Below are 24,064 nucleotides of genomic sequence, written 5' to 3' on the forward strand. Positions count from 1 at the left end.
CAACTTGGCGATGAACAAAAAAATACTGGGTTCAATATTTATGATTAGCAATAAATACAAATTACTTAATGTTTGCACATCAATTTAAGTAGACTACTGTCACTTGACAAAGGCTGATTAAGAACTGTAAAGCAGCACAGTCTGCATGGATTTCAACATGAAGTATTTGCATACGGCCCACTCATGTCCATTATTTAACAAGCTAATGCAAAAAAAATAATGCTTTGGACAGCGAGGAGATTGCTTCCCCAAAGATCTACGTAAAACTACTTGTGAAGCCCCTTCCAAACCTCCACGTTAAGAGTTGCTACAGGCATCCTCCTCGGCTGCCAATTCAGCTCTGTCCTTGGGAACATGACTCGCCATCATCACTAATGCCGCCTGTACTGTTGATGACCGTATTGTCGACTCCCCACAAGCCAGTCAATCTGTAACTGTTAACTTCCCCGAAGGAAAATAAATAGCATGCTACTTGTGAAGACACACAAGCTGACACAGCTGGTTACATCAGAAGAATGTCGTATCTGCTGAAAAGGCACCTGCAAGTCGAAAATCTTCCTTGGTCAGCACGCTGTACATGCGCTGGGGCAACGGTTTGGAGTAAGGTGCGGGGCGGGGGACGGTTGTGCGCAAAATCACTTCGCGACCCGTGGGCGGCGGGAAATCTGAAACAGCCCCCGTGTTGAGTCTTCGCTCCTCTGATGAACCTGATCGCCTCAATTCTTCATCAAGTGGAGGCACTGCAGAGACCTTAAATAAGAGCAGCGGTATAATTACAGGGCAAGCTGTTTCTTTACATTAGGGTTCAGAACATATTTCTTAAGAGGAACAGAGGAAAATTAGAAATGGTAAACACATCAACAGGCTTTATGTGTACACAGAGCAAGACACTAATGGGATGTCAAGAAATAAACTGCACACAATCAAATGCAAGAACCTTCATGTGTGGATGGTGAAGCTCAGCCTAGATTAAGCTCCTGATTTTTTTGGCAGTGTGAAGCAAGGGTTTTGACCAGACGAAATGTCCCCTTCTCAAGCAGGACGCTCTCCTCAGCTCTCTGTGGCTACACGAGGCCAAGCCACCCTCCTTTTAAAAATAATCAGTGCTGCTACTGCAGCCTTGACAAATAGTCACCTGCCTTTTCAAACTCAAAATACTACTTCGATACCTGCTTTTCATGGCCAGAGAGAGGCTTGCCGAAATTACATGGCCAAGCAAGCGAGACGCTGTGCAATCTCCATCGATGCTCACTGCCTCAGAGCCAGTAAGCAGCAACACAAAAGTCTGAATACTGGAAGAAGGGTCAGCCCAATAAACATTCCCTAATTACATACACATATGTGTAGACACACACACAGCCCCCCAGTACCATAATAGGGTGCTAATTAAAGTGTACACAACTGAAGATTGGCAACGTCACCGAGGTGTGCCAGGACCCTCTCGGCTCCCACCCCTCTCCCCCAGACACCCCCCAGGAGTGGGGACCCGGTACCGCTCAGCTCTGCGCCCTGTGCCACCGGAGAAGTCACCAGGGACAAGCGCACCTTGTTCCCATAGGAACAGTTCTAAGAAACCAAGAGAGAGGACGTTCCCTGCGCTACACTTCACGAGGTTACCCCAGTTCTTCCCCTAGTGCTCTCCAAGAAGTTCAGCTGCTTCAGTAAGTACTGGTGTCCAGACCGCAACATTCAGGTACCGCCCATCGCTACCTCCACCCCCCAAACAGCTGGCTGGTCAATAAACAAAAAACAGTGACAGCAACAGAGAAGAATATAAAGGCATGGCCACGTATTTCAGCATCTGAAAAAATGTTAATATTCACTTGAAGAAATGTTTTTTGTTTTGGTTTGGGGGGTTTTGTTTGTTTTTTGTTTGTTTGTTTTTTAAAAAAGATTTCTCTCTCTTTTCACTACCTGTTAGGCTCTAAAAATAAAGTCTGTGAATGAGGAAAAACCATTCTGGAAACACAAAATTATTTTTATGCTTAATATGTGAACAACAGTACAAACTAAATCAGGCTGCTGTACTACATCTACCAAAAGGTTCAACTCTATGCAGCTAGGGAAGATGAGTGGGAAATGAGGGACAAAGTCGGTTACCTCATCAGAAGATTCAGTCAGCTTGGAAAGGGATGAGAAAAGAGCCAGTGATGAAAGATAGAAACAAAGGCAAGTCAGAGGTGACTTACAAGAGGTTCGAAGGAGACTGCAGGTTTAAGAGACATCATGCACTCTACTTCCAAGAACATGCATTTGCTATCGTAATTCTCCTGAGAAAACTTGAGAACATAACACCACATTTTGCACAACTCAGAGAGAGGAGTCCAGGTTCAACGGTAATGAACAAGGAAGTCATTCAACTTCTGTCTACCAAACAGCGCTCTACTGAAATAATTCATGGTAGATTAAACACAGGGGGGGTTTTGTAGCAAGTCAGCTCCTGTCCCACTGATGAGTGTTAATTGACAGTGACCAGCTACTAATAGGAAGTATCTGTAACCCAGCTTTAGTTACTGATGTTTCAAAAGAAACAAAACCCTAGAAATTTGCATACATCTTTATCGAACATTAACGCCACAAACTTACTCAGCTTTAAAAACAGAATGCCTCAACATTAAAAAGGCAAGTGGATACGCTTACAGGGCACAGCCTTAGGCTTTACAGGGGACTCTGTAAGTAAGGCTGTTGGACATTTTGAGATTTGCAACCAGATTTTCCCCAGAGACGAGAAGGATAAAACAAATGTTCTGATTTTCATTTCTCAGAATAACCATGGTCAGTTTTCAGAATGGTCCTTTTTATGCTGAGCTGCAAAATACAGATTATAATAAAAGCATCCATACCTTCGGTGTTTAATACCCAATTGCAACATTTTTACAGCAATGATTTCCAAAGGGGATTTCAGGCTCTAAGATGTCTGCAATACTACGCTACCTTGTTATTACCACTGCAGTTACCTTTTAGTTAGATAATTTGATGCTATGAGCAGCTGTACCTCTGACAGGAACTGAAGGCTGACTGCAGCCCAAGAAGTTTGGAAATCAATACTTTAAGGCTAATTATTACAAAGACTGCTTAAGAGAAAAAGGTAATGTTTATACCAATATAGACTGGGGAAGGGTTTCCAGAAACCAGATGCAACACTGGTGGTAAGTAAATTGAACGTAGAGTTGTACTGAAAAAGAACTGACACTTCCTAGGCACGCTAGTTTCCACAGAAGAAATCTCAAGTATCCCAAGTATAAGCCTCAGTCTAAGAAGTTATTCCTTCTAAAGTATTTGATATTGTGACATGTTTCTCTACATTCCTATGTGAAACAATCAACACAGTTGATTGTTCTTGCTGTGGTGTTGCATATATTGCGTAACTTGAATAAAGCAGAAATTTGTGCCATAATTGCATTACTGATGTTACCACTTGAAGTGCATCGAACATTTAGGACACCACTATCTACCCCCTGGCCTTAACTCTTTAACATCTCAGGTCACTTACTCTTCTTTCGTCTTGCAAAGTTCTGTTATTGCCAAAGTCATGTTGAACATCACAAAAAAAACCTCAAGCACATTTATGAAAATACATGCATATATGCAGACAAAATAAACCAGCATCATGTGATAAGTCGTTGCCTCATACTGCTTAAATTATAAATGTCGGCAAAGCAACCAAGAGCTCTCTCTTACCCTCTGAGCATTCACGAACAGTTTGTGAATAATGCTACCAGCAGGTCCTCTCCCTGCACCAATAACCGACACCTCTGGCTGCTCCAGGAGACAGTTTACGAATCTGGTGGTACAAATGATTGAAAAGGAAAAAGGAATGGTTAATTCTTAGCTGCAGCCAGTTTGCTAATCTAAAACCAGAATTGTTTCCTGTGAGGAGGTCTCCACCTAGCATCATTTGCACAGAGCGAGAACTGGCAGACGCTCTCAAGAGTCCTCTGTTCTAAAAGCTTAAGGCAAAACCCCTGACATTTCTCAGCATCCCACTCAAACTCTCTCATCACCTTTTCATCCCTTTACTCCTTTCCCTCTACCTAAAATGCTAAACCCCCCTTAGCCTTCAGTTGTTCCCTCCTACCTTGCTGCTCTGTCTTTCACACTAATACAAGCAGCTGTTCTCTCACAGATAACCGAGGTCAAAAGAAGCTGAACGCAGCGGCCTCCCACACAAGGTCAGGAAAGGCAGAATTACATAGCTGTTCGCGTTGCAACTCCAGCAGCAGCGCCAATTAACACCCAGGTTGCAATTCAGCCTCTGAAAGGACTACTTCTCTCAATTAACTATAAACGGAACCCAGCCTCCTAATGCAGATGTATAAATTCAACATGAAAAGCCTTCATGGTGTCAGCCACACAGAGGTAGTAACAACACAAGGATTTTCTTGAGCACAAAGATGTTGCTTTGGCCAGACATCGCTCCTCTGAGCTCCCAATGTACTACAAAAACACGATCTCTCCCTCTCAGCACAGCAGCAAGAAGTTAACGTGTTGGTTTTTGTGTTTTGTTTTTTTTTTTTTAAATGTTTACATACTAGTCATCTTAAGCAATAAGAAAATAATCTGACAGCAGGTAGTGAAGCAATGAAACAGCTTGTCACTTTTCATTCATATGGCTCCTCAGAAGTATGTTTCAAATTAGTAAGGGGGCTAGAACAAGAAAACGTAACTTTGGGGGGATATTTCAAGTAGTGAAGCAATGAAACACAGCTTATCACTTTTCATTCATATGGCTCCTCAGAAATATGTTTCAAATTAGTAAGGAGGCTAGAATAAGAAAACGTAACTTTGGGGGGATATTTCATTCCATATGAGTTATAGAAAATACTAAAATTCTTAGTCCTTCTAATTTTACCTCTATTGCAACAAAGTTCATCAAATATACCTTTTACATACACGAAAAAAATAAATTAAATCCCTAGTACTGTCACAATAAAAACAAATTCCATTAAAATAATCTGTATTACATGTTTTCAAAGAGATGGTTACTTAGACGAGCATTTAGGGTACCCACATATCACATCTCTAGGTAGCCTAGGGACAGGGACACCTAACGTTTATAGCTACTAAAAACAATTCCTTAGTATTTCTGTATTATGACCACTTCCATCTGTCCTAAATTCTGAAACTACAAAAAGGGCATTAGAAGAAAAACAAAACAATACAGGGGGTGGGGTGGGGAAGAATCATCAAGTCACCTTTGTAGATCTTCTTTCTCCTCCTCATTTTCACATTTCTCTACCCCAAATTTTGCTTTCAGAGACCTGGCCCTGGCAATGATAGCTTCCACACTCATAATCTGAGCAATGATTTCCTGCAGGAGTTCAACAGAAGTGAAAATTAAACAAGATGTTCTTTTAGTGCTCCCACAAACAGTGTAAAAGTCTATCAGGTTTGCAGCCCCACCCAGTACCAAAGCCTTACTTCCAACTTCTTGTCCTCTGGATTGGGGAATCGTAGAACTTTACTGGAATGGGATATTATCTGCTTAATAATCTTCTTAACTGAAGATATATCTTCTAGTGCTTCTATTAGGAGGAAAAGAAACAAAGAAATTGTAATTATTGCATCAGTGTTCACCCTAAAATATCTTAATGATTTATTAAACGTTATTTACCTTCTTCCTTTACCTTGAGTACAGCTGCATGGATGATGCAAGGCAAGAGATGCCTTGCAAGGTCAGCTGGTTTCTGAACTGCAAGGTAATGAAGCACCTGTAAGATCAGAAAATTTAATATACCAGCGATCAAAACTACTTCCCAAAGACAAGGTTAACTACGAGAGATGAGCACCTACATCAAAGAATTCACAAGAAGGGAGCAGGGTTGCAAGACAGGATTCAACAGGTAATTTTACATGAATCTTCAGTGATTCCTTACAGGCCCAACAGGTTAGAGTGAAACTAAAAATAATTATGTTTTAGGAACACTGTAGTTTCCTAACACATACATACAGATAAAAATCTGTCTTATTTACCAATAATTCAAAGAAGTACCTAAGTAATACAGTACCGTGAAGTTACACTCCACATACTAATTATTTCAGATACCTCAAACACACTGCTGTATGGCAGCAAGAATTTCTGATTAACCCTAAGCCATGTACAAAACAGTTTAGTAACTCCAAGAATATAGTGGAACGACTTGTTAATGTTTAAATCCTGCAGGAGGAAGAAGAAAGGGCTGCTATAAGCACTACAGATCAGACTATCACTAGCCACAGAGCTTTTTACCTTCTCTGCCTCTCTAGTGTCATCGAAGAGTCTCTTCTGCCTCCGGGCTGGGACTGGTTTTGCCGTTTCCCAGGCCTCCACCCACATGTTGCTAGGAATCTTCATTCGCGCACTTAGCTCGCCCTTAATTACTGTATTCCCCTTTTCATCAACCACTTCCTCTTCGATGTAATCCCGAGGGGAGTACCACCTCACAAAATCTTCCAGACAACATCCAGGATTAGCTGCCTGGAATGAAAAGGAGATAAAATTTGTGCCTGAAAAAAATCCTATAAAAACATGATAACCTAGGTAGGAAGGCAATATGGTTTAGTGGGTAGAGCATAGGGTAGGAGCCAAAACTCAGGGAATTGGGTTCACAGTCACCAAACCCTACACTAAGAAAGACACTTGGGAGGGTGAGGGAATAAAGCGTAAACCAAGACAACGGCAAGGGGTAAAACCCATCTATAAAATCAAAGAAACCTTCTTCTTATCGCCCTAAAACAGTACATTCATCAGTTATTTCAGGCAGGCTCAAAATTACACTGTTAGGTCAAGCTTCTATCTGGTACCCGATACATGCAATAAATACAGGTTTTGAATAATTTTTTTATGTATAAGCTTATACCATTAAAGACTTAGACGATAAACAGCCCAAGCCTAAAAGAATCACTGGGCTACATAAATATGCTTTCAGCACTGACTTTACATCTTTTAACACTTCAGTAACAGAATTCACCTTTTCTTCTTCTTTTAAAAAGGAGTTTAAAAAAAAAATCTCCCCCAAGCAAAAACAACTTCATTTTTCATAGATGCAACGTCAACACAAATAAATACATCCATAGGTCTAGAACACAAGAGGAAACCCAGTCTTCTATTCAATGTACCTATCGAGAGTGCACTTCTGCTTCAAATTACAGTTTTACATCTTACTTTGATTTTTTAGATCACTTGCACCATAGAAAGAAAACTGCTACATATATCTGATGAGTCACTGCTAATAAACTGATATTGATGTTACACTCTTACTCTACAGTAGATCTGTATCCTTCTACTACAAAGTAACGTTGCAATAATTAAAAAAAACCCAACATATATAGCTATTTCATGACAGAATCTCCAATCTTTTCAGAGTTTTTAGATCCTTTGATGGCAGTAGTGTATGTGCTCTTAGCTCCCTCTGCAGAGTTCAGAAGAGAAATGGAAAAAATTACCCAAAACCACAGCTAGTCCAGTCCCAGTTTGATGAACAGTGGTACAGGACTTTTAAAGAGTGACAACTTAACCTTCCTACTAAAGAACAAAACATCTTCAACTATAAGTAAAAATTACTTCCACCTCCCCAAAGTCCAAATACAGAATTGTGAATGTGTTAATAGATTTTTCTTTACACCACCTTTACATTTTACCCATTTGGAGTCTGATTAAAGGTGCATTTTACAAAGCTAGACACAGCGGGAAGTACAGATAAGAGAGATACTAAATGAAATCTACCAGGAGGTGGGAGGGAGAGACATGTCATTTTGGTTCAGAACTTTGGTGCTCAGTTTTCTTCTGACATCATTTTGTATGGGCTTGTCCGAGTTTTAATTCCCAATTTACCAATTGTATGTTTTGTGAGTACTTTCCCCTTCCCACAGACATTGTGCAAATTTACTGGAAAGTTACAGCATAATAGACTAGACAGTCATAGATTTTGAAATGTTCTAAGATTTTTATCAGTAAGTTCTTATTTTCAATTTTAAGCTATTTTGAAATTGTTTTGTGCAGAAAAAAAGTATTTGTCAGAAAAACCTTCAAAATTGTTCAACACAAGCAAGAGGGATCGTTTGATTAAGAAGAAAGCGGTCTCACAGAACTCTTCAAGTAGACTTAAAAAGACTTAAAAGACTTGCCTTAAAAGATTCCATATCTGAAAGCAAGCAGGCACTCTGCATGCGTGCCCGAAGATGAGCACCTTCTGCTGATGTCCCTAGTTTTGCCAGTACCTCAGACTGTTCTTCCAGCAAATCTTCAGTCATGGGTGCTGGTTCCTGTAACATGAAAAAAGACAAGTTTACAAATAGCCTCTCCTAGACTTAGCCCTTATTAAGGAAGGAGGAGTGGAAAGCTCCCTGTCACCAGAAGTTCATTCTACTTTGTACTCAAAGGAAATAATTATAACTTTCTACTGCTTAAACTGTTTAGCCTAAAGCTGTGTATCTGAAGAAACACTAACACGAAGAAACTAAAAAGAAAACTTGAAAATGAAGTAACGATATAAAGATATTCTGTTAAAATGCCAAAATCCAGATGGAAGTCTAGGAAGTGTTTGACCGATACTATTTTGTTGAGATGGATGAAAACCCACCTAAAGCAATGTAGAATTTTTGGCATCGATACTATTAGCACTTAATTAATTGACAACATTTTGCCTGACCACACGCTGCTCATACCTTTTAGCCACGCATTATTACAATTAAAAATAATTTCTCTTAAGTGAATGAAAAATACTGTATTCTTCAGGCATTGCTGATTTCAAACTACTTCCTCTGACACCACTGCTTCCTATTTCATCCCTAGTCACTCTGCGAAAAAGTCTGTCGGATAACATTTCTAGTTGTTTGATGATAAACTCACTTCAGATAACGGTACCAAAAACTGATGACTATGGCCTTTTAGACGTGAGTTGAGAAATGTTGTGCGTTTTTGTTTGTTTTTGTTTTTTTTAAAAAAAAACAGAACACAGGAAAAAAAAAAGTAGCAACAAAACTGATCCAGTACTCTGGCTGGTCAGCTAGAAATCTTCATGGTGGAAGGACCACGCCAGTTCCTGTTTTAGAGGAAAGAAAGTAAGAAGAGGATGGAAGATGCCTCAAGAGCTGGAAATAAAAAGAACCCCAAATTTAAGGTAGGCAAGACAGCCTAATTCCCATTTAAAAAAATTTGTTTTGAGTGAAATTTGGTAAGGAGACCCATTCTCAAATGAAAAATCACATGAGATTTCGGATTAACAGCCTCGTCAAGTTCTAAAAATGGAAAACAAGGTTTTAGGCCAAAAATACTTAGCAATTTAAACAACAGATAAGGCTATAACCTGCAAACTATATACAATTTCACAATCCTAGGTATGAGCCATATTGCCTGAGGGTCGTGTTGCACATCTGGCTCAGCTCTTGTGACCTAACCTGTGTTATTGGAATGTAGAGAGGCTCTCCTGGATGCAGCAGTGTCAGCTTTCCATGTGGATGCAGACGACCTTCTGGTTTTAAATTTACAGGCTCTTTGTTGCCTTCTTTTGCGCCTCCTTTCTTTCCATTTTCCTGCCCATTTCCTTTAAGATCTTCTGTGTCACTCAGACATTCAAAAAATTCCTCTTCACTGTCACTCCATGATTCCCAAGACTTGCCAACTTCTTTTTCCTTATCAGGGTTATCTCCAGAGTGGTCTGTTCCTTTTCCAGTATCACCAGAAGCACCACCAGGTGAACGATCAGACACGCTTCCCCTTTTCCCCTCATCTCTTGCTTTCTTTCTTTCTATGCAACAGTTTAACATCTAACAAGTTAAAGTAAAAAAAAAAAATAAAATTGTTTAACATTACTTCTCTTACGGAAACAATGTCACAGAAAAACTTGGAGAGTCACCAAAAATCTCTTATCATTCTAAAAGATAGTCATTCCATCAAACTTGTTGCTATAACAAAGATCTCCCCAAGAAATGAAGTCCAGACCCAATAATACAAGCATAACTAAATCTACAAAAGCAAGGTATTTAGCTAATAATTGCTATAATTTTGACAGTTTCCTTAGGAGAAAAATCATTCTTAAATTCGGGATATTTACCTGAAGTTTCTGATGCAGTAAACAGCATCTCAGATCTGGAGGGCCATTAGCTAATCTAACAAAAGGTAGAAGTGTAACCATTATCAATTATAAAGTTGAATCTTTCACACACACGTGGTCTTAAATCATATGAAATCCAAAAGAGGGGCAAATATCCACATCAAACCCACCCCCACCATTTCAACTATGCAGCTCTTCTGTGGTCTCAGTTCTAGTGACTGAACAAGCCCAGAAGTTACCCTACATTTATTTCCTAGAGGTAATTTCTAAAGCTCCAAGATCATTCACACTAGTACGAAATAGACACACCCTGTGTTTCCTGGTCAGTTTCCCATTTGGATGTTAAAAGGGTAACTGTTTTCAAACAGAAACTTAAGCACCTTTGACTTTACTTTTAAAACTGCAATGATACAGTAAAGTGATCTCTATATATTTCAAGCTCCATTTTATTGGTCAGTGCAACCGTTTGAAAGTACAAACTAGTGAATAAATGGCCAGTCCATCCCATTAAAAAAAAAAAAAAAAAAGAAAAGGATATCTTTTTGCTCTACATTGATACCTCATCTTGTCAGAACCCTTCATTTGGTCTGCAACAAGCTCCACTGCAGCAGACATAAACCTGGAAGGGTTGGAATACTTGAGACAGCATTAGCTGCCCAAAAAGGCTATTAGACCAGCAGGCACTTGGAACAGCTCCCTTAGAAAAGTGGTGAAACCTACAAAGCAAGGGTGTTTCTCCCTCTATCAGCTCCTTCATTTTTACCTAAAGACAAAGTGGAAGTCAACTATTCGCAGAAGCTTTTTCCCTTTCCCCACCCTTATTCGCACAGTGGAGTGCTCTTTAACTTGAGCTTCCTCCAGGCATCTTGAAGTTGTCAAAGGAGGGCACAGATGCTTTTCCCTACTCCCTATCGTTTCTTGCTTTAAGGAAGCAGGGTAATAAAAATAGAAGATAGTATTTGCAATTTAAAAAAACCAACCCAACAGTATTTTTCAAAGGCACAGTGAACTCATTCTGCTCCTGAAACAAAGAGTATTTTCTATGACAAAGCAACCAAAAAAAAAAAATCTTACCCTGGAATAAGGTAGTTGTTCTCCCATCTGTAGCGCATTTCTAACACAAATTCTTGCCAAAGATGTGCCACACCTTTTACTCCTCCATGGTAGAAGTTTATCATACAAAGACATAAAGCTAGTTTGTATGTCAGACTATCAGAAGGAGCAGATTTAAACTGACTGAAGAGATTCTATGCAAGAAAGAAAGCAGGACATACAGGAACATTTTTTTCCAAAACCGTATCATCTCCTGCCTGACAATACAAGTGGCTAAATAACATTTAAAGCCTATACGTATAAGCTACAAGAAAACTACAGTCTTTGAAAGAATAAAAACCAAAAAAACCAAAACAAAACAGAAAACCCAAACCAACCAAACAAAAAAAACCCAACAACAAAAAAAAACAAACCCCAAAAAAACACCAAGGAAAAAAAAAAACAAAAACAAATGAACAAAAAAAAAAATCACTATCTCTGCCTGGAGATTCCACAAAGGTAACTTCATCTTTCCAAAAATGATCTATTATAAGACATAGGGCAACCACAGTAAAGTCTGTATGAACACACACTCAAAATTTTTTTTTTCTCTCTCAGGAGTGTCAGTCAGTAAAACTTACATAATCTTCACTCTCTGGAGGAGGATTGTTTCCTGCCAAACTGCTAGCTCTGCTTTCAAATCCATCTGTGAGTTTGTCAGCAGCATCAGGAAATAAGAACTTCAAGAAACAAACAAAAAAAAAAATAAAAAAGCCAAACTTGCATCACTATGGTTTTTCCTGCTTTTCCCACTTTCTCCCTAAAGCTACTGCTGGTTGCATACCAGCAATCTCTATAATTAAAACTGTTAGCAGAGGGCAGAGTTCATTTTCAGTCTACTTATATTGTAGAGACTTTTAACAACTTAGGCTGTTTCAAGAAGCTGATAAATGCAATTCAAATGATAGAACTGACATCAGAGACCTTTGTAAGTCTTCCATAAACTATAAATCAAACGCATCAGTGGAAGCATGAAATATATGCTTTATATGCATTTAACGTGCACAGACAGCTCACTTACCAGAAGAATAGTGTTCAGAACTTCATTGTTTAAAGGCGATTCATCTACACCTCTGTGTTTGCGAATTTTTTTCTTTGCACTATGAACCATATTGGTCACTGATAATTTATGGATTGGGACTGGTGCTGGCTCTGTGAGCTTCGACAAAGCATGGGTAATATCTGCAACCTCTATAAAATAAAATAATTAAAACAAACCAAAAAAACCACAAGACCGTCTCTTATAAAAAGTTCACCTGTTACATTCAGCCTGTTTATCTTGTATGGACTTTTAACACCCTGTTAACCAAAGCTACTCGTCTGTGCTGTCAGGTTCCACACATTATACTCACTGTTCTTAGCCACAAAGATAAAGCAGCAGAACCATTTCAAGAAGGAGTCACAGACCGTCCTTGATTTATTTTACTGAATGAAGTCTAGACTGGGTTGGCTGTAGACAGTGCCTGCCACCTACTGCAGTAGTACTGCATACTTGCAGACTATTACAGGCAGACTATCAGCAAAAGCCTGCTGACAAGCCAGTATTTAAACTTTGCTTATAAATGAAACCAACAAATACACTGTAGATAACAAAGACTGTCGAAGTGTATGCTAGAGCTTTAGATAAGCCTTAAATAAATTCAGTATTAATCACTATATATATGACCTTACATGCTATAAGCACAATTCTGTTCCAGAGTCCTCAGGTAAACTCCTCAAATCGAAAGATCTTTTCTAGAGTTGTTGCCGGTAAGCTTTAGAACCTCTCTTACAATAAGATGAATTAACATTGTTAAAAAGAGGGCAGACAAATTTAAGTGAGTAACTACCTGCAGCCTGAAAAACCTCATCTTGGCAAACATTTCAAGAAAATCAGAGAGAAGGAAGGCTAAAAAGACTGTACATGAAGCACTAAGAGTAATACACACCCTACTCGGCCCAACGCCTTTTTAAGCTAACTAGCGAGGTCCTTCCAAACTAAGACCAAGTATAACCAAAGAAAATACATTAATACAGGCCATATTTGGAGGGAAGAAAAGGTGACAAGAGGCAGGAAAAAGGGAAAGCTCACCATATACAGCAAGAAAAGCAAAAGAAAGGGACAGAGACATCAAAAAGATGTCAGCATCCATACTGCTGGGATAAAGTCTGACCTGTTGGTCAGATAATTTTGGTTTGTGTTGTTGTTTTTGTTTGGTGGGGTTTTTTGGAGGATGACAGCAAAGCCTCTCAAACAGATTAAACACTCTTTAAACTGGCTGTTAAAACATGGTACTTCAAAAAGCAGAAAAAAGTGGAAAAAACACAAAAATACATATAAAGATGCAGACAAATCGGTTTGATGTTTCCTCAAAACAAACTCTTGTACACACTAGTCAAATTTTAAACTCATGTTTTCCAGTGAAAAAAAAATCTAATTATAACAGAGGCAACTGTCCTCGGGTACTCTGGGAGCTAAGCTCATAACTCATGAGAAATTATACCATGTAGCACTGACCAGAAAGTTCCTAGGAGTATTACAGAAAATGCCTAACAATTAAAATCAAACAGCACAAATCATCAAGATTTTTGTTTTACCTTTTCCTTCCTCTTCAAATGCAGACCTTCCAAGTATCTCATCAGTTGACTCCTTTCGACGGCAAAGCTTGAAGAATTCAGTAAGAAAGTCACCTGTAAGAGAAACAGTTTCTGAACTACTCAACTAAAATCTCATTGAACGATAAGCTAACCCTCAAAGTGATTCCTAAGGGACAATAAATTTTATCTTTTCATCTGAAAGAACACGATAATTTATTCTGAAGCACAAATATTTTTAAACCACACAATTAAAGCTTAGGAAAATGCATATCTAGACAGCTATCAGCCATCTCTCCAGAGCACAGTTCTGCATGCAGTTTAATCCACTTCTTCACCCAAAGCAAGATGACACTTCCGCAAAAACTTTTTTTAGTTTTGAAGGCCTTTTCCCCATAAGCTAAAAGGCAGGGACAGACAATATTACAGCTCTCCAGGCATACCAACCCTGCCTGTCAGGCAGATTGATTCAACTAAGGAAATGGATATATGCAGAAGGTACATAATAAAATTTAATGATTCTAGGAAATCTAAATTGTCACAGAAGACACAGAGTAAATGTTTACTCTCTGGAACCTGGGAAAGTAAGAAGAGCAATGAAGTTGATGTTACACAAATGCAGAATAACCTATGACAGAAACTTATCTTTTTGCAAAGCTTGTGTTCTTGAAAAGGAAGCCCAAAATATCGCCCGCTCAAAAAAAATAAGGGAAGTGAGGAAACAGAGGTCATCAGGTAATCAACAATTCAATCCTAACTTAAAAACCATAAGAGAAGACAGTGAATTCTAAAGTCTTACCCAATAGACACTGAGGGTTATCTGCTTTTCTGACTCTCACGGACCACTGGGGTGCTTGAATAGGATCCAGGTCACTTCAAAAAAAAAAAAAAAAAAAGTGTCATGTTGTCATCATAAGTATGCAAGATATGACTATCAAATTCTCAATAAATGGAATGTCATAGACATTTATAGGCCATGGAAGCCATAATATACACATTACACAGGAGAACACGACAAACACTCTAAAATGCAAGCAAGAGTCCCTGTTCTCATGTGCATACACAACATGAATGAGAAACACATGAGATCAATTCAGTTACAACACACCTAAATTGTCTTCTTTAAAAGTGTATTAATGTTGAAAATTAATTTCTGCATTAATTAAAACAATAAATCACTTTTTTTCTTCATCTTCTTTCTTATCAGTATATACTGTTCTTCCTCTTTCAGAGGCTTAGCAGAAAACCTGGATGATAGTTTTTGGGAGAGGGATGTCATTCAGTTAATTCTTTTTGCTTTTCATGTTCCATTATCATCTTTCCCAAGAAATATGTAATACACAAGACTTTTAAGACTAGCATGAGAATATGCCCAGAAATGGGGGATATGTTCCGTTGAGATTACAAAACAATAGTATTTTCTCACACAGACATGCATTTCAAAACAAGGTGTTTTCCCAAACGAGATGTTCTATCAACTGACCTTAGCATTCCTGAAAATGGCTTCTCTTTCACACAGAAAGCCATGCACAACATTTTAGATGTCACTAACATGCAGTAGTTAACAAATAAAATACACTTCTAGATATTTGCAATTCAGACAAAATACTTACGAATAAACATCATTGTCGACAATTATACCTTCCGTTAGGTGAGGCCATGTGGTAGCTAAATGAAGCTCACTGAAACGAAACAAGATTTAAATCTTTCAGTGCTAGAAGAAAGTGTTCTTTCCACCATAGTTAAGATGTTGAAAGGTATTTGTGACAGTTCATGTTTAAGTCTCTGTATTTTGCAGCTACATCCAGAAATGTGCATGTTTTCCAATGAGTTTTCTCACTGCATACACTGTATTGGTTATTCTACAGGATGTCACCCAGTATCGCACTAAACTTTACTAGTACCTGCCATACAGGACTCTCTCACAACTCCTCTCTGCAAAAGGAGAGACTGTGCATTGTATTCTAGGTACACAGGTACAGAGGAAAGAACAACTTTCATGAATTGCCTACATCATAAAACACTGTCCAATACATTAAAATGATTCCTAGATTTGCTGAGTGGTGACAGGGTGTTCAGAAGAGGACGTAGAGAGATTGTAGTAACTCCATTTACAGACCCTCTCAATTTAAGTCTTCTACAAACGTAAAAATAAAATATGAGAGCAAGTCCAACCCCTGAATGAAGGCATACCATTTTTAAATTTTATCTCCAGTTAACGTATATTTCAACATAATAGTTTCAGAGATAAATGGAGCGCTCCAGAAGTTCACAGTGAAAGGGTTATGAGCTAGAACTCTGAATATCATTAGACAATTTTGCAAATGGTCTTATTTGCTATTAGACCATTACTTTTGACAGATGTTTCTTATGTACTTGAATAATTAAATATCTGTTAGGGACATACTAAGTGACAGGCAGGCAAAGCTAAGATTTGAAATAACCTACCTTTAAGTCCTCCATTAAGGAAGTTACAAAACACAGTTTTCTGAACGCTATCTTACCTAATAGGATCCTCACAGGCACCAAATGGTAACTTCCCAAACTCAAGGCCTCCAACTTCTCCCCCAACTAGAGCATCGATATCTGAAGACAGATCAACACATTTTCCATACAGAATTAATGGAATATTTTAAGCAGCATATAATCTTAATTTCACAGTAAAAAGACTGTAGCATGTAGGATGACAAGAGAACAGCTGAGCAGCTAAGGTGACAGAGCTATGAAAATGCAATCCTAGCACACAGTCAAATTGCTTCCAGCAGAAACTGGGAAGTAATCACGCAACAGGATCATAGAATCATAGAATCATTATGGTTGGAAGAGACCTCAAAGATCATCAAGTCCAACCGTATACCCGATGTCACCATGCCCTCTAAACCCACTAAACCATGTCTTGAAGCACCACATCTAAACGTTTTTTGAACACCTCCAGGGATGGTGACTCCACCACCTCCCTGGGGAGCCCATTCCAATGCTTAATGACTCTAACAGTGAAGTTCTTTCTAACGTCCAGCCTGAACCTCCCCTGGCGCAACTTGAATATTCAAATATTCAAAAGGATATTCAAAAAGGCAGATAAAATTCTTGTAATCTGTGTTGAGGGAGTTATTCCCTTTGTACAGACAAAGATTATAGTCATAAAGGCAGCCTTAAAGAGTCAATGTTGACACAATAACAAAAATAGACACAAATTTGCCATAAAAATATTTAGGTAGGAAATCAGTTGCAAGCAGGAAAGGAAGACTCCATAAGAGCAACTCTGCAGAGCAGAAAAAACAACTATTTTTAAAAGCATGACAATTTTATGAAAAGAGTGGTATGTTATGTCTCCTACAATTAAAGACTTAACCCAAAGATCTGACAGATTCTTCATAATCCCAGGTACTTAAAGATGTCTCCAAGCATCCTCAGCCACTTCCCATGTTCTATCTTCAAATACATAAACCAAAAATAGACAGCCTTCACTAAACAAAAATTTGAGTGGGTAATGATGTATTGTAATGCCATTATTATAAAGCTATTATAGCATCCGATCCTTAATTTTAAATGCATCTAGCAAACTGTTTACATACAAAACAATTGAGGTATTACAACAGATAAAGTATTTGGATAACTTAATTACATGATTTCTTCTTCAGATAAAACAAGAGACATTTAAATTCTTTGGGTTTATTTGAGAAGAGCCGATTCAGTGAGGGTAATAAAGTATGGGTCTAGTTCTTTTTTGTTCATTGTGAAGAACAACTGCATGTAGCAACAGCAGTAAAAATTATCTTGTCCCTCCCCAGTTTCTGCAATACACTATGCCACTAAGTCCCTTAACCAGAGTCCTCTAAAGAGTAGAATTTATTCAAACTGCTCAAATCCAGAGATATGATCAGGGTGGTGCAACTCATTCATCACAAACCAGGGATCCTGACTTGGAGAATAACTACAGCAAGGCAGAGGGAGACTACAGAAAACACTGGCTTCTGTGTCTGCAGAAATAATAAAAAATAAAATCTGTAGAACTAGCTTCCCAGGTTCTTAAGGTAAAACCAGTTTACTTACAAAGAGAAACTATCACTTAAAACAGCAGTGATTTTCTCTGACCCTAAAGAGCATGATTCTCTTTAAACATATTTTCAACATTCCTTAAGTACAAAGCACACAGGATCAACTTCACTACATACGTCTCCAAAACATACCTTTGACTAGTGTAAGTTTGGGGGGCTTTTTAAAGCAAAGTCAAACAATTAGGTAACCAGACCAAGGTCTCACAGGTTCTGTTTCTCTAAGTGTGCCCTAAATACTTTAACCTTGTCATGTAAAACTATTACCAAGTGAAGAATAGAACTTGGGCATTTTAATTGCTTCACCACCTTGTGCTAAAATACCATATCACTAATAAAATGTACGTTAAGAAGGAACTCACATCTACCTTTTTCCTATAGATTTGTTTGTCTTTGAGCAGGGAGTTTATAATTTATTTTCTGATGTCACCTATATAGAAATAGGTCTATTACAAACAAATCCTTCATACCCAAGGAAGAAATTGCTACCACCAAGCAAGCATATGAGACTTCATTGTAAGAGTACCAAGTGAGCAAATTCACTCTGTTTTTCCTAAATAGCATCACTACAGCATAAACTTATCAAGTCTGGGGTATGTACTTTAGGAGAAAAGTACTGTATAGTCTGAAATCTATTTCCCTCATACAAGGCTACTATAATAAAAAGCTTGATCAGAAATTTTTCCTGTGTGAAAAAAATAAATCAATCAACTGCTTATTTAGCACTGCGTAAACAACAACAAAAATCCAAACTTTTACCTCAAGTGGGGTCCGTATAATATTTTCTCCTTTTCCCATTGTTAATACACTTAAATAATGAAGTATTAAAGCCAGTTACTTTATGGAAATAATTGACAAATACTCCTGTAAAGAATTAGCACCTACTAGAACCTGAAACCAAACTTTTCCCTAAGGAATGCAGGGCAGAATTCTTTACAGATCCGCAGTCAGTCACCCTTTTCTCTCCAAATAGATACTACCATTTTAGAAGCATCACTATACCTCTAAACGCTAATCAATGCTAACAAAAAAGTATATTCCTAGGCACAGTCCCAACCAAAACACCTGTCAAAACCATAAGCCACAGACCTGATTTCCGAGTAGCTTTAAGCTTGCCAGCCTATCAGCCTATCATAGGGAGTGGGATGGTACTCAGTTGTAACTGAAGACTTTCCCAGTAATGCAGAAAATGTTCCAATTCTTCTAGCAAGATAAACTTTTTCTTTAGCGTTGACTGTTTATCTTAAAACAAGTTATTCTAAGGACACAAATCTCCTACCTGGTGGCTGCTGCGGCCAGAAATACTGCTGCCAGTCTTGAAGAACATATGTAAGCCGAATAGCCATGTTAACTGGAGGCAGTGGTGTTAAAGGGCATCCCTTGAAAGTATTAGAGAAAAAATTCAATGTAAAGAGTACATCCTCTCAAACACTTCAGGTCTTGAACATAAATTAGTTATGATAGCTTGTATTACAGCTAATTTTATCAGAACTGCAACACCTCAAGTATTACTAGTAAAGCCATTGCTCAACAAGACACCGATAAGTAAAAGTAAGCACATAAGCTTTCTAAAATGCATGAGACATTCATATGCTCCATTAAACTGGTAATTCAGAAGTAACTCTGACTCAGAATGCGTTAGGTTTTCATTAAGGATTTCTTTTCCTCAGTGTTTTGATGAGATTGCTGACTACCAGTATTAGTCGTGAAGTGTTGCAGTCAGTCATACCATTCCATAAACAAGCAGTCCACCCAGACTCCTCATATTTCATCATGCTGTTCTTCACTTAGCTTGGGGAGCTACAAAGTATTAGAATAAAAGCCCATCCCAACCCTCTATTCTCCTTTTAAATAGCAAAAAAGTTTGTTTCAGGGAGGGGGAAGAGAGGGCTGTTACAAGGAGACTGTGAAACAGACACATTCTTTCACACACCAGTGGAAAATAAAAATGGAAGAAGGTGATAACACTTGAGGAAAAAAAACCATACAAATTTTCACTCTGTATCACTAGATCCCAGCGATATCTGGAAAAAGCTTTTGCTGGTATCAGCTGTGTGAGCCTCATCCTTACGAAAAAAAACCTAGAAGACAGAAGTGAATCTACAAGCAACTACGTAATAAAATAATTATTCTTAATATCAGTTACATACACTCAGATGCACTTACAATCTTGGATTTGAAGATATCTAGTAATCCCGATAAATGAGTATACTGATTTGGCACTTTGCGAAGATGAACCATTTCAAAATCAGTTCGAACTCCTGGACCCTGACATTCTCCAACATACATTCGTCGCCATTTATGATGTATTTGCACAAACAGTGGTACCTGACTATAAAACACAAATATTTCAGATTATTTAAAATGTCATATTTTCTTGTAGTCTTTAAAACTACCTAAATCTTTTAACACAATTTCAACATAATTTCATGTTCTTTAGAATACGTTTTCTCTTAGTGGAACACAGTTTAAACACTTAATAGGAATCACAGAAAAATACTCTTAACTCCACCACCATTAAATGGAACGCCTAACAAATCGTCATGTCATAAGGAAAGCCCTATCCATTACTTCAGTTACCTAATTTTCAGTCTAAATATTTTTCAGGAATATTAGAAAGTTACTGTTACCACACATAAAGAAGAAATCCTCTTCCAAAAGTTGTATTTTGTCCACCACTTATTCCAACAACTTCTAGCAGCTTTTAAAAGCCTTTGAGGTTTTTAAACGATAAAGAATATAAACACACATTGAATCAATCTTTTTAAGGTTTCCATGGGAAATTTTCTTATATAAATCCTTCTGTAACAATATTATGGTGCAAATACAATAAACTCTGAATGTATTTGCTAACAATTTAATACTTTTCCCTCACAATAGCAGTATGCTAGAGTTTCACCTGGATATGTAAAAAGGTTTGTGCTTTCACCTACCAGCCAGTGCTCCCCAATGCAATGGAAATAGAACTCAGCAAAAGGTTACACTTGGATTCACTAAGAACCGCATCGTTATTTGCAGCTGGAGCAATAACCACAAACTCACGTAAGCCATACCTTAAGAGAAAGAAGGAAAAAAAAAAAAAGAACACATTTCTGTTATTTTAAATTTTTTTTAGCAAATCAGCTGAAACACAGAATTTTTAGAAATATTGTAACCTGAATAACCTAATTGTCACCAATAGACACTGGAATCTGTTAGTTTGATGCGAGTACCTCTTTCTGAGAGGTCAAGAACTGACTGAGCATGGAGTGCTTCAGGTTCTCAAATCACAAACTGCTGGAGCTTAACAGCATTCAAACATGGTACTCAAAATAACGTGAGGACTTCCAGGTCTATCAGCCTTGATTTTTTTTTACTTTATGTTAATAACAACTGTAACTATTTAAACATAAAAACAATCTCTCTAGAACAATGTGATAATGTGCTAAAGATCTGCATTACTAAGAATATGGTTGTTGTTGCTGTTTCTTAAGGTGCTGTAGCTTTCTTTTTTAAGAATGCATCTAAATATTACACATACAAAAGCTCGGTTAGTCTATGAAATTCAGAAAAAAAATATTGGGGCGGGGGGGAGGGAAGTAAAGATAGGCCCACTGTGATGGACTTTTTTTGCATTCCCTTCCTGTGTCCCATACAAAGATTAATTTTACTTAAGTTTTAACTCTTGATGGAAAAAAAAAAAATACAAGTGATTGTGCCAGTATCAAAGATTTTTCAATTGCTATGCTTATTTGTATTAAAGATGAGAGGCAGAATACGTACCATCTTACTAGACAGTGAGCTCTAGGAGGAAAGTCATTGTTCATGCACAGCAAGTCCTGCATAGGCAGAGGAAGGGCATCTGTGAAAAAAATTGATACATAAGAAGAGTATCAGCATCTATTCAGCTGACTTATAGTTTATTGACATTAGTGATTTGTTGAATGTAAAGCATACTAAAAGCAGAAATGTCAGATCACACCCATCAGATCCCAGAAAATTTCACACAGAAGCAAATCAACAACACTGTGAATTCCACATTCTGAAACCGTCTTTTGTCATATCCTTATAGGCATCGAAGAGAATTATCAGCTACCTTCTACCAGTTCTTCTTTCCCATCTTTGTCACTGGGTTCTTGTACAAGATAATGATGGGTAATTGAGAATTTGAAGTCTGCAAATGAAATTTCATCTGATTTCTCTTCCCATGCTCCTGTGGTGTATACACCCTGCATGTAAAAAAACCAAAGCTATTATTTGATTATTTTGGTTAACATCCACAAGCCTTAAGAAGCATACTGCCTACACAATCTATAGTATTTATTCATCTTTTTCTACTGCCAAACATTTATTCCTAAGTAGTCAAGCATGGTTTAATTTCAAAAAAACAATTCTCTAAGCACTCACTTCATTATAAAGGTAGCTGAATGCTAAAATTTGTGTTGCCAATAATCATGTTCATTTCAAGGACCAGATATGCCGCTGAGAAGTCTTCAGAATTATATGCCAATAAAGAGGCAGACATATGTTCTCAGATGCAACTACGCATCTTGAGCGTACGTACCCTTAACTCTGCCCAAAGACAGAAGTTTCCCACCTGGGATTTTATCTATATCTATACCTTTCTAGGCAAACACTACTTAAATGTTTACTTCAAATCTGCTTTCACTGATAAATGATTTTTTTATCTATAATTTGCAAAACTTCTGTGTGTAAGGATAATTAATTGTTAAACAAAAATACAGCATAGGAAAGTTTCTAGGAAAAAAAATCAACACCACTGTACAGAATTGTACGCTGCTATTCAAACAAAGCAACTTGGACAACCATTTGATCTGTAAGGAGTGTCTTCTCACTAGAAATCAAGAAGAGAGGTCTGGTCTAGAAAAGAAGACACATAGGAATACACTGACAGCTAAGCTTGAAAACTAGTTCATTAGGTAACATCAGTTTTTGTCCTGAATGCTGCACTCTGACAAAAATTAAGAATCATAAAATTCCTCTGGAAACACAGCACAGAACAGATGAATGTATGCAGAAAAGCTCAGCAATTTCATCTGCACTTTACAGACTAAGAAAGCACTACAAAGGCTCTAATTAGACTTTGAAAATAATCTCTCCAATCTATAAAACATACTGAGTCACAAGTAGTACTAGCAAATCTCAACCCTAAGTATGTAAGGTGCAACAAAGGCATAAGGCAGGGCAAAAAGAAACTCCTTAAGAACAGCATTAATAACCACTTTTCCAGATTCAAAACTGGGAATAGAAAAGATCACTAGGCCCTATATGAAGATCCAACTTTATCAGAGAAATAACCTGTTTGGCAGACAGTTCACCAATAGATTTACAGCAACTGTTTGCCAAATTACCACTTTTGCAAGCACAATTCCCCAATACAAATCATTATCTGCCATACCTAAGAAAACAGAAACACAGGTAATATACATACGTATTACTAGTCAGTAATTCAAATTCTAAAAGAAAAATCAGAAGCAGTAACTAACCTTTTCTAGAGGTTTGCCTGAAGAAATCCCAATAAGTTTCCAGTCATTCAATACTTCTTCTATTTTTGAAATAAATCTATTAGGGAGTGGAAAAGACATTAATATGTGCTGAATGCTAAACCTGTATTATAATTCAGCTCCCTAAGAGCAGGCGATATGTTGTCCTACTATGAAATTCCTTAAAAAAACCCCAAAGAACAAACAAACAAACAACAACAACAACCGAAGTATCACAATAAAAACAGAACAATTGCTTCCTTGCACAAACAAAATGGTCCTCCTACGTTTACATTTCAGATGACAGTCACTTTTAGCAACTGCCATGAGCAGGCTTTGAGTGATTATAGAATCACATCTTTTTCTTTTTCTGGTATTGCAGCACATTAGTTTTAACACATACTCCTGTTTCATTGCTCACAGACAAATAAGCATTTGACAGAAAATTATAAACTAAATTCAGATTTAAAACACAGCGCTTAGAATCTTTGTCTCCCTCTGACACAGCAATCGTCAGCAGAAAAAGCATTTTAAAAAATAAGACACTAAGAATGCAAGGGCATTCTTCACCTTAATCTTTTTTTGTATATAGTTCTTCTCAGTTTTAAAGGCTTCAGGTATAAGATGACTATTTTAATAATCAGTCAGCTACTTAAAAAACATATAAGCCTTCTAAACGTTTATTCTAATCCCTTGCAAACAGATATTAAACCAGACCCTTCATTAAGTTCAGAAACAGCTTGACTAGATCCTCTTAACCAACTCATCACCTGCGGCCTGAGCCTCCGCCGCAGAGACAGGCCGGTAACGCCGGAACAACCGGGAC

At 37.7% G+C, this 24,064-nt stretch overlaps 1 protein-coding gene across 1 annotated transcript; it reads right to left on the reverse strand.

Annotated features, from left to right (window-relative positions):
• Positions 1-507: 507 nt before the first annotated feature.
• RAB3GAP1 (RAB3 GTPase activating protein subunit 1 (catalytic)) lies at positions 508-23,317 on the reverse strand (the record flags this gene model as incomplete). Its single annotated transcript, XM_009704403.1, has 23 exons — positions 508-750; positions 2,101-2,121; positions 3,682-3,784; positions 5,196-5,311; positions 5,422-5,525; positions 5,615-5,711; positions 6,230-6,453; positions 8,103-8,244; positions 9,379-9,747; positions 10,035-10,089; positions 11,109-11,281; positions 11,708-11,806; positions 12,148-12,317; positions 13,704-13,796; positions 14,500-14,573; positions 15,314-15,382; positions 16,205-16,286; positions 19,035-19,134; positions 19,922-20,087; positions 20,689-20,808; positions 21,518-21,596; positions 21,831-21,963; positions 23,242-23,317. Coding segments are annotated over 23 exons (2,908 nt in total), but the record flags the coding sequence as incomplete, so codon positions are not given.
• Positions 23,318-24,064: the final 747 nt, after the last annotated feature.

The sequence above is a fragment of the Cariama cristata genome, unplaced genomic scaffold, assembly GCF_000690535.1.
Source record: "Cariama cristata isolate BGI_N322 unplaced genomic scaffold, ASM69053v1 scaffold190, whole genome shotgun sequence".
In the NCBI taxonomy this organism is placed as follows: domain Eukaryota; kingdom Metazoa; phylum Chordata; class Aves; order Cariamiformes; family Cariamidae; genus Cariama; species Cariama cristata.